Here is a 13,367-nt window from a genome sequence, read left to right on the forward strand (position 1 = left end):
TGGTCCCTCTGGTCCGCGTGCGGGGCGCGGAGCGCGGAGCGCTGGCTGGGGCCCGGGTAGGCGAGGGGAAACGCGGGGCGTCCGTGGGGTGGGGCACGGGGGTGGGGCACGGGGGTGGGGCACGGGGGCCCGGGGGCCCGAAGGGGGTCGTACAGCCCTCGCTACGCCGCGTCGCCGCTGCGCTGGCGGGCGGCTCGGCAGTGGCGCTGGAACCCAGGCGCCGCACGGTCGCCGCTCCCCCACGCGCGAGTCCGCCGCCACTGGTGCTTTCCTTCGCGCCCGCCTCCACCGCCATGGCCATGGCCGTGGTCAGGATCTCGTCCGTGTTCACCAAGGACGAGCCGGGCTAGACGACGTCGCCATGTACAGTGCACCCACGCCCACGAGGCTCCACGAACAAACCCGAGGATAAAAAAAAGGACGTTGCACCGGCGCGCGCGATTTGTTTTTGTTGTTGTTGTGTTTTGTTTTTGTTTCGTCGTCTTCGAGTGAAGTGATTTTCTGCGTGTTGCTGCGGGCCACTGCGGTCCAAAGAGTTCTGTGATAATGCCAGTGGAGACGGCCTACACTAATGGTGAGTGCGAAGTGAGGTTAGGTGGTGACCTCGCTTCAACTCTCCCCCATTCGACGTCCTTCGTCCTTCGACACCAATCATCCGTCGCCCTGTGGAAATTTTCGGGCTATGCTTTCACTGACCTGCGCCCCTGGCTCTTTCGGCTTCTTCAATCGGTAGAGAAACAGAATCTTGGTGAGGTAAATACGGGAGCGCCTCCCTCATCCCCCGCCCGCGTGGTCCATGATGTGTTGACGTTTGGAGATGATCGGGACTTTGGTTAAAGAGGGAGGGTGAGGCGGTACTGAAACGAGAAGCAAATAGGAAATGTGTGGGTGTAAGGGGGAAATTTTGGTTCCTCCAGTAGTAAAATTCTTAGCCAGTAAATGGCGCAATGTTTTGGTAGGCTGCTGACCTCCCATGCACTCGGTCCACAGCGAAGGGCTGTCTCACGCCTTTCCCATTCGCTTTGTTTTAGTTTGATAGTGATTCGGCCTGGAGTGAATTTACAAGTTTTCATTTTTCACCCCGTCCCTCCCCTTTTAATTTACAATATCACTCGAATGTTTACGAAAGTTCATCCCTTTGTTGACATCTTATTCCAGGGGTGGACGACACTTACGCGAAAGTTTTCGATCTGGACGGCATCACTGTTTACGGCAGTGTCGAGTTAGGTATGCTAAACTTTTTTCATATTTTTTTAAATTTCCCCTTTGTACGTATTTGTGTGTTCTCGGTGCACCCGATGCACCACCAGCACTTTTACGTTACCGCACCACCGTTTATGCATTCAGTAATAGCAATCTGAAACGGGGAGAACGAGTTTTTTCTCTCTCGTTCTTTTCCTTCCTTTTTCTTCTCTCTCCCTCGGCGAGTGGACTCGGCCGAGTTCGTCGACCCCAGCCACCCCACCGGTACCTATTTCTCTTCGTTGCACCTCTGGCGTGCCTCTGGCGTGCCTCTGGCGTGCCCGAGAGACCCCTCCCTCACTGCGCTGCACCCCACGCCAACACGCCTGTCGGGCCGCATTACCGTACTTCCAGTCCGGGGCCAAAAAAGGATTTAAAAAAAAACCTGTTTTGCACACTTGTAAAATAATTGGGTGTAGGATTGCTGCTGCTCGAATCAGACCGCATGCGGTGAGGGTGATTACTGGCGAACGGACTTTGTGTGTAGATCGACCGCACTAGGTGAATGGTTAGTTGCCTTGGCGCTTGGCGGTTCGCCTCAAGGAGCGCCTCAAGGGCCGCCGCGAGCTGCCAGTCAGGGATATCGAGATATCGAAACATCGCCAACAATGCCAACTCACTGGAAAGGGCCGGACGGGCTGCGCGCCTGGGTCGCGCCCCGATTCCCTGGAATCCCAAGTCCGCCTGGAGGCCGTGGAGGCCCTGGAGCCTGGAGGAGGCGCGAAGGCTCCGCGGCGCTCTGAGAGGCCCCTTGGTTGGCTTTAGGGCTTTGCGGAGTGGAGTGTGGAATACGGAAAGCGGAGCCGGACGACCCGGAGGACCGGCCGTAGACTCGAAAGGGGATTCTGCGAAGAACAAACGTGTCTTCGTTTTGGAATGCAATGCGTCTTTCTTTCGCGGGTTGGCTCAGGCCGTGGCTCAGGCCCAGGCCGTGCCCAAGCCGTGGCTCAGGTCCCACGGGGCGGCGGCGAAGGCCCTCCACGGCGTCGGCGTGGATGCTTTCGGAGTTTCGGAGGGCCGGGGCGGGCCGGGGCCCTGCAGGGCGGAGCGCGGCCCGGGGGACGGCGAGTCAGCGCTGCGCCATACAGTGCACGTCGCTGATATGCAGATTGTTTACGATTTACGGTGCAGTCGCCGGGCCCGCTCCGTCCCGCTCCCTCTGCAGTCCGCGCCCGTCCGTCTCACTCCCTCGTCCAGTCCTCCGCCACCGAATGCAACCCCTTCCCCAACGGTGTGCCTGCAGGCTGATGCCGAAACGCCCTGTCTCTCTCGCACTCGCGGGGCGTCCCGCAGGGGTGTGAGTGAGAGAGACACTAAAGCCTGCGAGGCCACAATCGTGTCCTGCGGATAGTGTCCCGGCCTATTCATGCCCTGGGTGGGCAGGCCCCGGGGGTGGGGGTAATATGTGCCCTGCCGCGCCGCCGCCGCCCTGCCTCACTATCGCCCCAAAATGGATGCATGCCGCACCGGCCGCACGGCCCATCCCCTGAGGCACATTCGTTACGCCGTCCGTGCGAGCGGCCCGTCCATCCTGCCTTCCGCATTAACGCGAAAGAGGAGAAAAGAAACCATTCATTTTCATTTTCACCCGTTTAAAAGGCTTCTTTTTGCGGTCTTTTTAATAGCTCTGTTCACTCCAAGGCGTTGGCTCGCCTCGCTTAGGCAACCAATATAGTTCAGGTAGTCCAAAAAATCTCATTCAACGAACGTTAATGAAAGCAGATGATCCGTCGCGTTTCACAACTGCTGTGATAGCCGAGAGGTTAGAGACGTGGGATCGAGTTACCGCAGGCGGGCGTTCGAATACCAGCGTCACATACGTTTTTTCGACTTACTATCCTAAGGGTGGTGGTTCGAGGCCATCCGAGCGGAGCCGTGTGCAACAGACCCACATGCCGGAGGTTCAACTCCTAACAAATATTTCCATTTAATTTTACTGCCTCACCCAGTGCGGTTGAAACCCGTGAACGTGAGCCCACCCTGTGCATGGGACGTGGTGGTCCAGGGAGTAGAGGCGTCGATTCCCAATGCTAGGGTCGGCGGTTCGACTCCCCCAACTTCTTGCGATATTTTGACCGGGTCGGTCGAGTCCTGTTGCGTCAACAACCCACCTCACGCCGGTCCCCTCATCATGGGCCGTGGTGGCCGAGAGCGTATAGTCGTGTGATCCCGACGGCGGGGTCCGGGGATCGAATCCCATCATTTCATTACATTTTTCGACCGCCTTCCTCCCAGTGCAACTCAAACCCGTCGTCCAACACGCTGCCAGACGTACAAGCGTGATAGCGTAGTGGTCAGAGTCACATTCACCTGGCCACTCCGCTGTGGGTGTCTAAAAAGCAATCCGCTTCGGCGGGTTGGCCTCGGCACTGGAGCGATGGAGTATTTGATCCATCAATCCAGACCACCCGGTGTGTGGTTGCGGGTGGTGCCTCCTCGACTTGTCGGGGAGGCGTTGATAAGTCCTTTGAAGCTGGCCTAAAACGCTGTATGTTCGGTACGGGAGCGCCGGACAGTGGGGGTACCATGGGGTACACAACCAACCCTACGAAAACAAGAAGCTCCCACCAAACCTCTTCTCTGTCTGAGTCTCTCTCTCTGTCTCTCTGTCGTCTCACTCTACGTCCCGCCCCTCAAAGAGCTTCGTACTGGGTGCTCTCACCCAGCTGCCTGAGCTTTGGGGTCCTACTGGGTCCCCCGGCGAACGCTTAGAGTCGCTGACGGGATTAACCCCAGGTACCTGATAGCACCGGTTCCCATCCCGAACACCGAAGTAAAGCAGGAGGCCTCCCCATTAAGACTGGGGAGGGGGTGTAGAGTTCAAATTTTTTTCCTTTCCCTTTCAAATTTCTCAGTCAATACTCGTTCGGTTTCCTTATACGGGGTAGTATGCGGGAGAGGGGAGGAGGGGGCGCAGCTGGACCTGCCTCGCTTCTTTCACTTATCCCTTCGGATCGTGTGTTGCCGCGCCCCAACTGGGTCAGAGGGCTGCCTGCCCCGACCGCCCTGCAGCGCAAGGCAGCGGCGAGGCGGCCACCCCTTTACTGGCCGACCATTCGCCGGGGCATTAATCTCTAACTAGAGGCGACATCGCCTCATCAAGCGGCTCTAAATTAACCAGCACTGCACTCATGGCGACCGCCGTCATGGCAAAGTCATGGCACGCCGCCCGACCCCGTTCCTTGGGTGGGAGGGCCGCGCTGGAGTCTCCAGGATGGAGTCTCCAGGATCAGGAAAAGCACACTGTGGAGCACGCCGCACCTCAACACCATGCCTACCCAACCTCGCCACGCGTGCTGGCACGGCCTAGCTGGGCCTCGGGTGGAGCCTCGGGTGGAGCCTCGGGCGGGGCCGGCCCTCCGTTGTTTAACTTTTCACAACAAGGGTCCCCCCGCAGCCGAAACAAAGTGGGCTCGGGGAAGGAAGGAAAGAGGTCAGTGCTGCGACACTGGGAAGGGGAGGAGGGCAAGGGGGGCGTCATTTCCATGACAAGGAAGCATGACTGTGAAGCTATCTGGGTCGGCAACAGCCAACAACCGCCCTGGCTGCCTCGCTGCAGCTCCCCGACGCGAGGCTAGCGAGGAGGGAAGCGAGCTGGGCCAACAACCGTTTGTCTGCACCTGAACGCGCCGCCGGCGCCGCCTTATCCTTCTTATCGCCTCGTTCGGAGCCGACGCGAGCCGAGGGGTTTCTTTTCCTCTCCCTTAACCTCTCGGGCCGCCCGTCACTCCGCCAGCCTGCAAAGAAGGCCCTCGCTCTTGTTCGTGTTGTTGTTGTTGCTTTCCGAATTCCATTTCGCCGCGACCCCCACTGAAAAAAGAGAAAAGGCTGACCCAGAAAAATAGAGGGCGCAGCCAACAATAACATCAGCAACAACAGCGGGGGGAAACAAGAATAAAATGACAACAGGATATACAGCCCTCCGCGGTGGGTGATGGGCCCCCGGGGGCCGCCTGGGACCCCGCCGGCCTCCGGACTTGGCAAAACTGTCCTGGCCGCCGCCGCCGCCAAACGCGTCCATCAGGGGTTCCCGCGGTGACCTTGGGCCGTACGCTCCGTAGTGAGTGCGACGGAGACGGGGCGACTCTTTCGGGCCGTCGAGCGATTCCACCGCGTGTCTCTCTCGCTCCCTGGGGCACGCTGCGTGTGCGAAAGAGACAGAGTGCCGGCCTGCCACTCCGCCGTCGGCCCCAAGGCCGAAGGGCCGAAGGCATCAACGCGTAACAACGAGCGGCGCGGCGAGGCAGACGAGATAATGGAAACTTCCACCGCGCAAGGCGCAAGGCACGCCGAGGATTAATCACTTGTCGGCGAAGGAGCGCAGCGCGTCGGAGCCGCTCGGAGCCCCTGCGCGGTGGGCAACGCCCCGGCCGCGCGGCACGGCTGCGCTCGGGCTGCCTACCCGCCCTTTACAGGCGCTACCTGCGCGCTGGGCGCCGGCGGCAAATGCTGCAAAAAAAGGGGGAATTGGGGTTTCGATCCGCGGCCGGAAACAAGCAGAGCTGGAAAGTAAGAGCGAGACAGAGCTCGGCTAATAGATGACACCTCGGAGAGTGGACGGCACCTGTGCTCGGTCGGTACCTCTGGCCGGGGTTCGATACGTACCAAAGGCAGACAGCGGACGGCGCGGCAGTTCCAGGGCGCTGAGGCGCTGTCCCGTACAGCGTCGCCCAGTCCGAACCCTGGCTGACGTGCGGCCCGCGCGGCACGCGGAGGGACATCAAAGCCAGCCCAGTGCTGAGGTCGGCGTCCATGACAATAATAGATGAGTAGCACCGCTCGGTTGCCGCCATGGCCGCCATGGCCGTCGTGGCGCCAGGAGGTAGGCGGTATTGATTCTGCCTCGCTCTGTCTCTCTCGCACCCGTACGGGCCGCCCGTGGGTGCGAGGGAGACGGAGCGACGCCAGCTGGCGTGCCAGCCGGCCCGGTGTACTTTGTGAATTATCGACATGATTCCCTCCGAGTCATGAAAAAACGTGCTCCGAAAGGCCGCGTGAGTGAGAGAGACAGAACGCGCCCTCGCCCAAGGTCGCGCTGACACCCTGTACGTCGTGTCACCTGCCGCGCTTTTGACGCCTGTCGACACGCGCAGGCGATGCCAGCACCCTGCGACAAATGTCGGAAAATCTTGATTTCGGCTGACTTTGGCCGAAATCCCTCCGGACAGCTAGCTCCCTTATTTGTTGAGAGTTTCCTTTTCTGGCCAGAGCACAGGGAATTGGACTCGCCGGCGAGTGTGTGTGCTCTGGAGTGGGCCCATGGCGGGTACTGGAGTGGGTTCGGTTCAACGTTCCTGGGCCGCCGCGCCGCCGCGCCGCCACCCACCGCGCCCTCTCCTGCATCTCCTTTCCCTAACAGGGCGACGGGTCAGGCCCCTCGGAGGGGAAGGGCCCCCTCCCCAGTCCCTAGTCTGAGCGGCGGCCACCTCTCTCGCACTCACGGGGCGCCCCTGTGGGTGCGAGAGAGAGAGAAAAAGGGTCCGTCTGGAACCCCTCCCGCCAGAGGCAGTCAACAGGGCGAGGGTCGAGGTGGGTCTTCCGCGCGGGGTGGGTCGGGGAGGCGGCCGATCTCGACGGGGCGGGGTGGGGCGGGGCGGGGTGGGGCGGGGCGGGGCGGGGTGGGGCCGGCCGAGGGCGGGCAGGGTGGCGTAGGGCAGGGCGCCCTAGGGTGGGGCGGCATGGGGCGGCTGGGCGGAGGACCATGCCCGCGTCGTTTAGAGCCGTTTGGGTTTACAGGCTAGCCGCGTCGCCTCGTCGCCGCGTCTCCGCGCGTCCTGCGTCCTGCCTCGCCTCGCCTCGTCCCGACCCGCTCCAGTCTCCCTCCGCCTGAAGAAGCCATTCGGTGGCTCGCCGTGCCGGCCGTGCCGTTCCCACTCGCTTTATTGCGCCATCACGTCCCGCTCGCGCCAACCGCCCCGCCCCGCCACGCCCCGCCACGCCACGCCACTCCGAAAACAAAAAAAAATTAAAACTCTACACCCCCTCCACAGACTTAATGGGGAGGCCTCCTGCTTTACTTCGGTGTTCGGGATGGGAACCGGTACTAATTTCTTTTCGATGGTCGCTAAATTTAATTCCGGTTCACTTGGCCATGCGAGCCGGCAGCGACATGAAAGAGAAACGAGCGTGGAAAAGGGGGGGGGGCAGTCCCTGGGGAGAGAAGGGAGGGGAGGCAGACGCCGGTCCGCACCTGCTGGAAGGCTGGAGGGCTGGAAGGCTGCACGGCCTGGAGGGCTCCTCTCTTATATTGATTTCCACGGCGGGCCAGCCCCAGCCAGCCCAGCCCGCCAGCCGCGAGGAAGGGAGAGCCAAGCCGCCAGCCTCGCCACGGCGCGCCAGCCCCACGCGGCACGTGCGTGAGCTCATCGCTCTGTCTCACTCGCACCCGACACTGCTCCCGAACGTGAAGGCGAGCGGAGTGCTCTGGCTGCTCTCGCCTGCAAGATGCAAGATACGAGATGCAGGCAACGCCGCCGGAGGGGCAGCCCGCCCTGCTCGCTGGCTCATCCTGCATACGTGATGGGCCCGCTGTGCCAGAGCGTCCGGACGCCCGGCGGTTAGGCAACGCGCCGTGCCGCTGTGCACGGAGCCGCCGGGGCTTGCCTACCGGCGAGGCGCTCCCCATGGCGGCCGCCCCATGGCCGCCCCGAGCCCCAGGACCCAGGGCGCCGGGGACCAGGGACCTGGCGGTTGGCGGTTCAAGTTGAAACGCGACCCCTCCCCCACCACACGCCGCCCCAGCAGACGCGCACCCACCCCACCCTAGCCAACACCCAAGGCCCCCAAGGCCCCAGCACCTTAGAACCAATTTGCTGGCGCTGCTGGTACAGCTGCTCGCTTCGGCGCATTACCATGGGTACCGTCGTTACCATCGTTACCGTCCAGCCGGCGCCCACTTTGAGGCAATACCGCTCCCAAGCTCAGGCGGATAATCGCACTCCGTAACAAAGGGGTTCTAAAGGAAGGCCCAAAGAGTACCCACCCGTTGAGGGAGAACGATTATCCGCCTTAAGTTAGACGCAGTGGCTGCCTAAAGTCAGGCCAAACGACGATTTCTGTTACCGTTTCGAGAAACTTTGCTATCTGGAACATAAACATCCAGGTGACGGAAGCCGTTCCGAAGCAGTACGCTCCGCCGCACGGCGGGGAAAGGGCTCTCCCGCTTTTCCGACGGCCGTGCATGTTTCCTCATCAAAAAGTGTGCCGGCAGGTGGAGCCGAGCGCGCGGCGAGGCGGAGCAAAGAGCAGAGCGGCGAGGAGGCGGGGAGGCGAGGGGGAGCCAAAGCTGGCCAGAACTGAACGGCACGGAAACGTGAATGGTCTCTCCGGGTCTCCCTCCCCGCCGTCGTGCCGTCGTGACGTCACGCCGCGCTGCAGCCAGATTTGGGTCACAGGGTGCGTTGGGGGTGGAGCGGGGCGGGGCGGGGCGGGGCGGAGGCAGCCTCCCATCACGCAGAGAGTGGCAGAGAGCCCCGCCGCCATCAATGAGGCCGTCAGGCTGGCCGTCAGGCCGTCAGTGCGGCCGTCCATCTCGGCGCCGACGACGACGACGACAACAACAACAGCGCCGTGTCCGCGCCGCCGTCTCCACTCGATTCTCTCTCTCTCCCTCTCGAGGTCGCGGGCAGCGTCTCCTATCGCAGTGTCTGAATACACGCCAGGAGGTGACTGGAGCTCAAATAGGCGCTTGGGACATCGGATACTCCCTGATGGCGGCGGGGTAAACAGCTCACTGTCACGCGTAAGCAAAGAGATAACCTTCCAGATGTTTTGTTTTTGTTTTTTTTGGCGAGGCGCTTTTTTTTTGTTTCGAGTGTGTCGCTCTTATGAACGCACTCTTCGGAGGATGACGGGAGGAAAGATAAATGCTGTTGCTGCTGTGACGCTCGCGGTGGGTGGCCCCGCGGTGGCCCCGTGGTGGCCGTCGGGGCTGTCTCAGCCATTGAGCAGGCGGGGCTGGGGCTGGCTGGCTGGCTGGGCCGTGCTCGCTCCGGAGGGGGGGGGAGGCCTTTGGACGAGTCCATTCACGGGCTGGGCTGGGCGGGCTGGTTCAGGATGCACGGGAACGCGGCGTGCTGGCTCATACCGAGCAGAGCGTTGGTCTCTCTCTCTCTCTCTCTCTCTCTCCTTGCGACATGAGTGCGCGAGAGAGACAGGGCGTTTGGTTTGGAATCGTGGAGTCGCTAAAGCAAAAATCGTGTTTTGGGCCGACTTTAAGCAGCCACTGCGTCTGATCCGAGGCGGTATTTCGTCCTCCCTCAACGGGCATTTGGTCTTTGGACCTCCCTTTAGCATGCCTTTGTTACGGAGTGTGATTATCTGCCTTAGTTTGGGAGCAGTATTGCCGCAAAGTTGATCAAAACGGTCACAAATGTCTGTGAAAAATCGTGATTTGGGCCGACTTTAAGCACCCACTGCGTCTGATCCGAGGCGGTATATCGTCCTCCCTCAACGGGCATTTGGTCTTTGGACCTTCCTTTAGCATGCCTTTGTTACGGAGTGCGACTATCGGCCTGAGTTTGGGAGCAGTATTGTCTCAAAGTTGATCAAAACACGATTTTTCAGACATTTGTGACCGTTTTGATCAACTTTGCGGCAATACTGCTCCCAAACTAAGGCAGATAATCGCACTCCGTAACAAAGGCTTGCAAAAGGAAGGTCCGAAGACCAATTGCCCGTTGAGGGAGGACGAAAGCCCGCATCGGATCAGACGCAGTGGACGCTTAAAGTCGGCCCAAAACACGATTTTTCGCGGAGACATTTGTGACCGTTTTGATCAACTTTGCGGCCCAGTCCAGTCCAGCTGTCCTTTCGATAAAAAAGATGCTTTAAAAGAAATAACAAACAAATTGCGACTTTTTTTACAATTTTGGCAAAGTTGGTGGATCTATTGGCAGAGTCGTCTCCCTTTTTGCGTTTATTGGTGGAGCCTCACCCGCGTTCGAGAAATAATGCATTTCCGAGGCTCCTCTTTTCCCTTTTTCACCATTATTATCATTATTTCGGAGCGGGGATCCAAAGAAACAAAATGATAAACCAATCGCAAGCAGTATTGCCGCAAAGTTGATCAAAACGGTCACAAATGTCTTTGAAAAATCGTGTTTTGGGCCGACTTTAAGCTGCCTTTGCGTCTGATCCGAGGCGGTATTTCGTCCTGCCTCAACGGGAATTTGGAAGGGCTGGAAGCGCTGCTGGAAGCAGGAATTAGGTCAAGGCGGTGGTCAGGGCGAGCCACGCAACGCAACGCCGGGCTGGAGGGGCTGGAGCGGCGCCAGGCGCCACGGCGCCACCCATTGTAGTCTCTGGAATAATAACCAGCGCACTGCCACGCTGCGGTCTGATTCCGAACTTCCCCCCGAACAACGCTCCGTCTCTCTCTAGGTCTCTCCCGCACCCGACAGCCCCTGAGTGCGAGGGGGGGGGGGGAATCAGCGTGCTGGTCATGTACTGACTGACGACCGCAGGTGTGAGGCCGAGGTCATCAGGGCGACAGCGGCGCCGCAGCGGGGCGCTCGGCCGTGGGATTGCCCCCCCCCCTCCACTTCCGCTTTGGCCACGTCGTCTACTTTGGCTTTGGCCATCGGCTTCCAGTGGGGCGGTCCGTCGGCCCTCCGCGGCCACGGCTTCATTTCGCGCCGAGACGGCGACGGCGGCAGCGAGGCGACCCCCGTGGGACCGGGTTTCTTAATTACGTAACAGGACGTTTTCCAGAATCTTTTCCCTCTTTTTCTTCCCCGCCGCGCCACGTGCCCTTAATGGAGTTCCCTTTGTGAGGCCGTCAGCCCGTCAGCGTCCGGGCGGTGATTAGCACGGGGAGGAACGCGCCCCCCTCTCTCTCTCTCTCTCGCTCTCGTGTGGCGTCCCGAGTGGGTGCGAGAGAGACGGAGCGACGGGACGCTCGGAAGGGCGGCGCTGCAGATCGCTTGCCTGAGAGAAAGGTCAGAGTGCCAAGCAGGCCGCGCAACCCGAGCAACAGGTCCAGCTCGCTAAACCCGCACAAGGCCCACCAGGGGGCCCTTATCCATCCTTATCCGCACCTTCCAGCCGAAGATTCCGAAAAAAAAAACGGACAAATTGTGGGGAGCAGATCGGGGAATTTTTCGCAAAGCGATATAGATCACATCACATGCTGAACTTGAATCCTGCACTGTGCTGATGCTCTTTAGCAGCTCCCTCTTACCTTGGCTGTCAGCAATTGTTAATAGATTTTTAAATATAAGCATTTATTTTTTTCTCTCTTTTGTTTATGTTGCTATATCAATATCTTTTCTCTTTTTGTCTCAAAAGTGGCGCCTGTTTTGTTTATTGTTTTTGTTTTCGCTATTGGGCGTTTAATTCACTCTCCGCTTTTCGCAGTTTGTAGCCACGCTTTCCCGTATGTATGTGTGAACGTGTTAGTGTGTGTGTGTTAGTGTGTTGTGTGTGGTGTGTGTGTGTGTGTGTGTGTGTGAGAGCTAGCCGAGTCCGGACTGTGGGTCGAGTAATTAAAAGCGTTCCCAATTCGCATGGGGAGGCGGCTTAGCGCTCTTCGCCTCGTGTCGAATCCCTCTGCCCCTTCCTACTCTGCCAACCCAGTGCCCGAAAAAAAAGAAAGAGAGAGAGCAAAGCTTACTCTAACACCAACACCAGCTGGAACATCCGACTGTACTGTACACGACGAAACCCGAGTACATTAAAACGACAAGCTCGATCGGGGCTGTTCGCTTGTATACCGCAGACACACAACCCCAGCGGCAGCAATATCCCGCCGGACACGCCGAACCGGGAGCACCCCGAATGAAAATAAAAACATGTTTTCGTGAGAGCGCTGCTTGGCCTCCTCCCCTTATTTTACTCCTCTCCTTCCTTTCCCGGGCGGAGCTTTCACTCTGTTTGGTTTCCGGCCCGCGGGGGGCGGGGGGGGGGGGGGGGGGGACAGGCCCGGACATGGCACGTGCGCGACTCCATATTGATCTCCTGCTTTGACCCCCGTGCCCCCCCTTCCCCCACCCCTGCCCCCGCTGCTGCTGAAAGCAGGTGCGTGCGTTTGTTCAAGTGGCTCTGGGGGTGGCGAGGCTGGGGCGAGGCTGGGGCGAGGCTGGCTGGAGGGGATGCTGCTCGCAGTCCATTCATGGACCCCCCTGCTCCCCATTCAAGGGCCCGCCGTGCTGTCGCCTTGTTGTTGATGATGTTGTTTTTGTTGACGGCTGAAATGGCTTTCCGAAAGATGAGTGGAACCGCGCGCGGCCGAATGGAAAGTCCAATTGGAAACTGCGTGGCCGCCAGGCCGCCAGCCCCGCGGGGCCCCGGCCCAACTTTGGGAGAGACTATGCAACGGGCGTTCTGTTGATTGAAACACATTCACGTTCGGGGAAACTATGCTTGTTCCGGGGAGTGCTCTACCGGTCCGGAGAGGCGCTCGGAGCGCCCGCGGCATCCGCGCTCGCAGAGTGCTCGGCAGCGTGGTCGTGGATCCAGCAGCCCCGCCCCGTAATGTAAGTTTTTAATGTGGCCCTGGCTCCGGGGCTCCGGCCACCTACTCGGCTCGCTCCTCCGGCCACTCCGGCCCGGCGGCGGACGTCCCGTGCGGCGGGCCAGCCACAAACCTGGGGCCTGGGCCTGCCCCGGAGAGACACTGCCAGGGTGGCAGGAACTTTAGAAGCAGAGGCGGGCCGTCAGATATACACGGGCAGATCGGCAACAGAGTCTTCCAGGACCACAATGTGGGCGCAGTGGCGCAGAAAACGCGACAAAAGGAGTCCTTCTGCTCCCGGTAGTCCTTGCTGCGAGGCCTTGCAGACGACTCGGGAGGAAGTGTGTGTGTGTGAGAGAGAGAGAGAGAGAGAGAGAGAGAGAGAGAGAGAGAGAGAGAGAGGAGAGAGAAGGAAGGAGGAGTATGTGTGTGTGCGTGTTTTTTTTTTTTCGGGATGGAATTTCATCTGAGGGTAGGGCCGGCAGGGCCCGCTCCTGGAGATGACGAAAGTACGTGGAGCGTTCATAACCGAGTCCCCGGTCGCTGAAGGACGCCGCCCCGGGCCAACCACTCGGTCGCCCAGCAGACTGAATCCGAAGAGTCCTTCTCGGTTTTTCTGTCCCTAAGGATGCTTAGAAAGACAGATCGACGACACGACTGTTCGAAACCGTCC

At 60.0% G+C, this 13,367-nt stretch overlaps 1 protein-coding gene across 1 annotated transcript in view; it reads left to right on the forward strand.

The window, feature by feature from the left end:
• The first annotated feature begins 546 nt into the window (after nucleotides 1-546).
• The window catches only part of LOC117639858 (synaptotagmin-16), a 27,384-nt gene continuing 14,563 nt past the window's right edge, over nucleotides 547-13,367 (forward strand). The window contains exon 1 of the mRNA XM_034375801.1: nucleotides 547-574. Coding sequence (XP_034231692.1) covers nucleotides 547-574 — 28 coding nt within the window. The remainder of the gene's footprint in view (nucleotides 575-13,367) is intronic.

This window comes from Thrips palmi, unplaced genomic scaffold, assembly GCF_012932325.1.
Source record: "Thrips palmi isolate BJ-2018 unplaced genomic scaffold, TpBJ-2018v1 HiC_scaffold_12, whole genome shotgun sequence".
Taxonomy (NCBI): domain Eukaryota; kingdom Metazoa; phylum Arthropoda; class Insecta; order Thysanoptera; family Thripidae; genus Thrips; species Thrips palmi.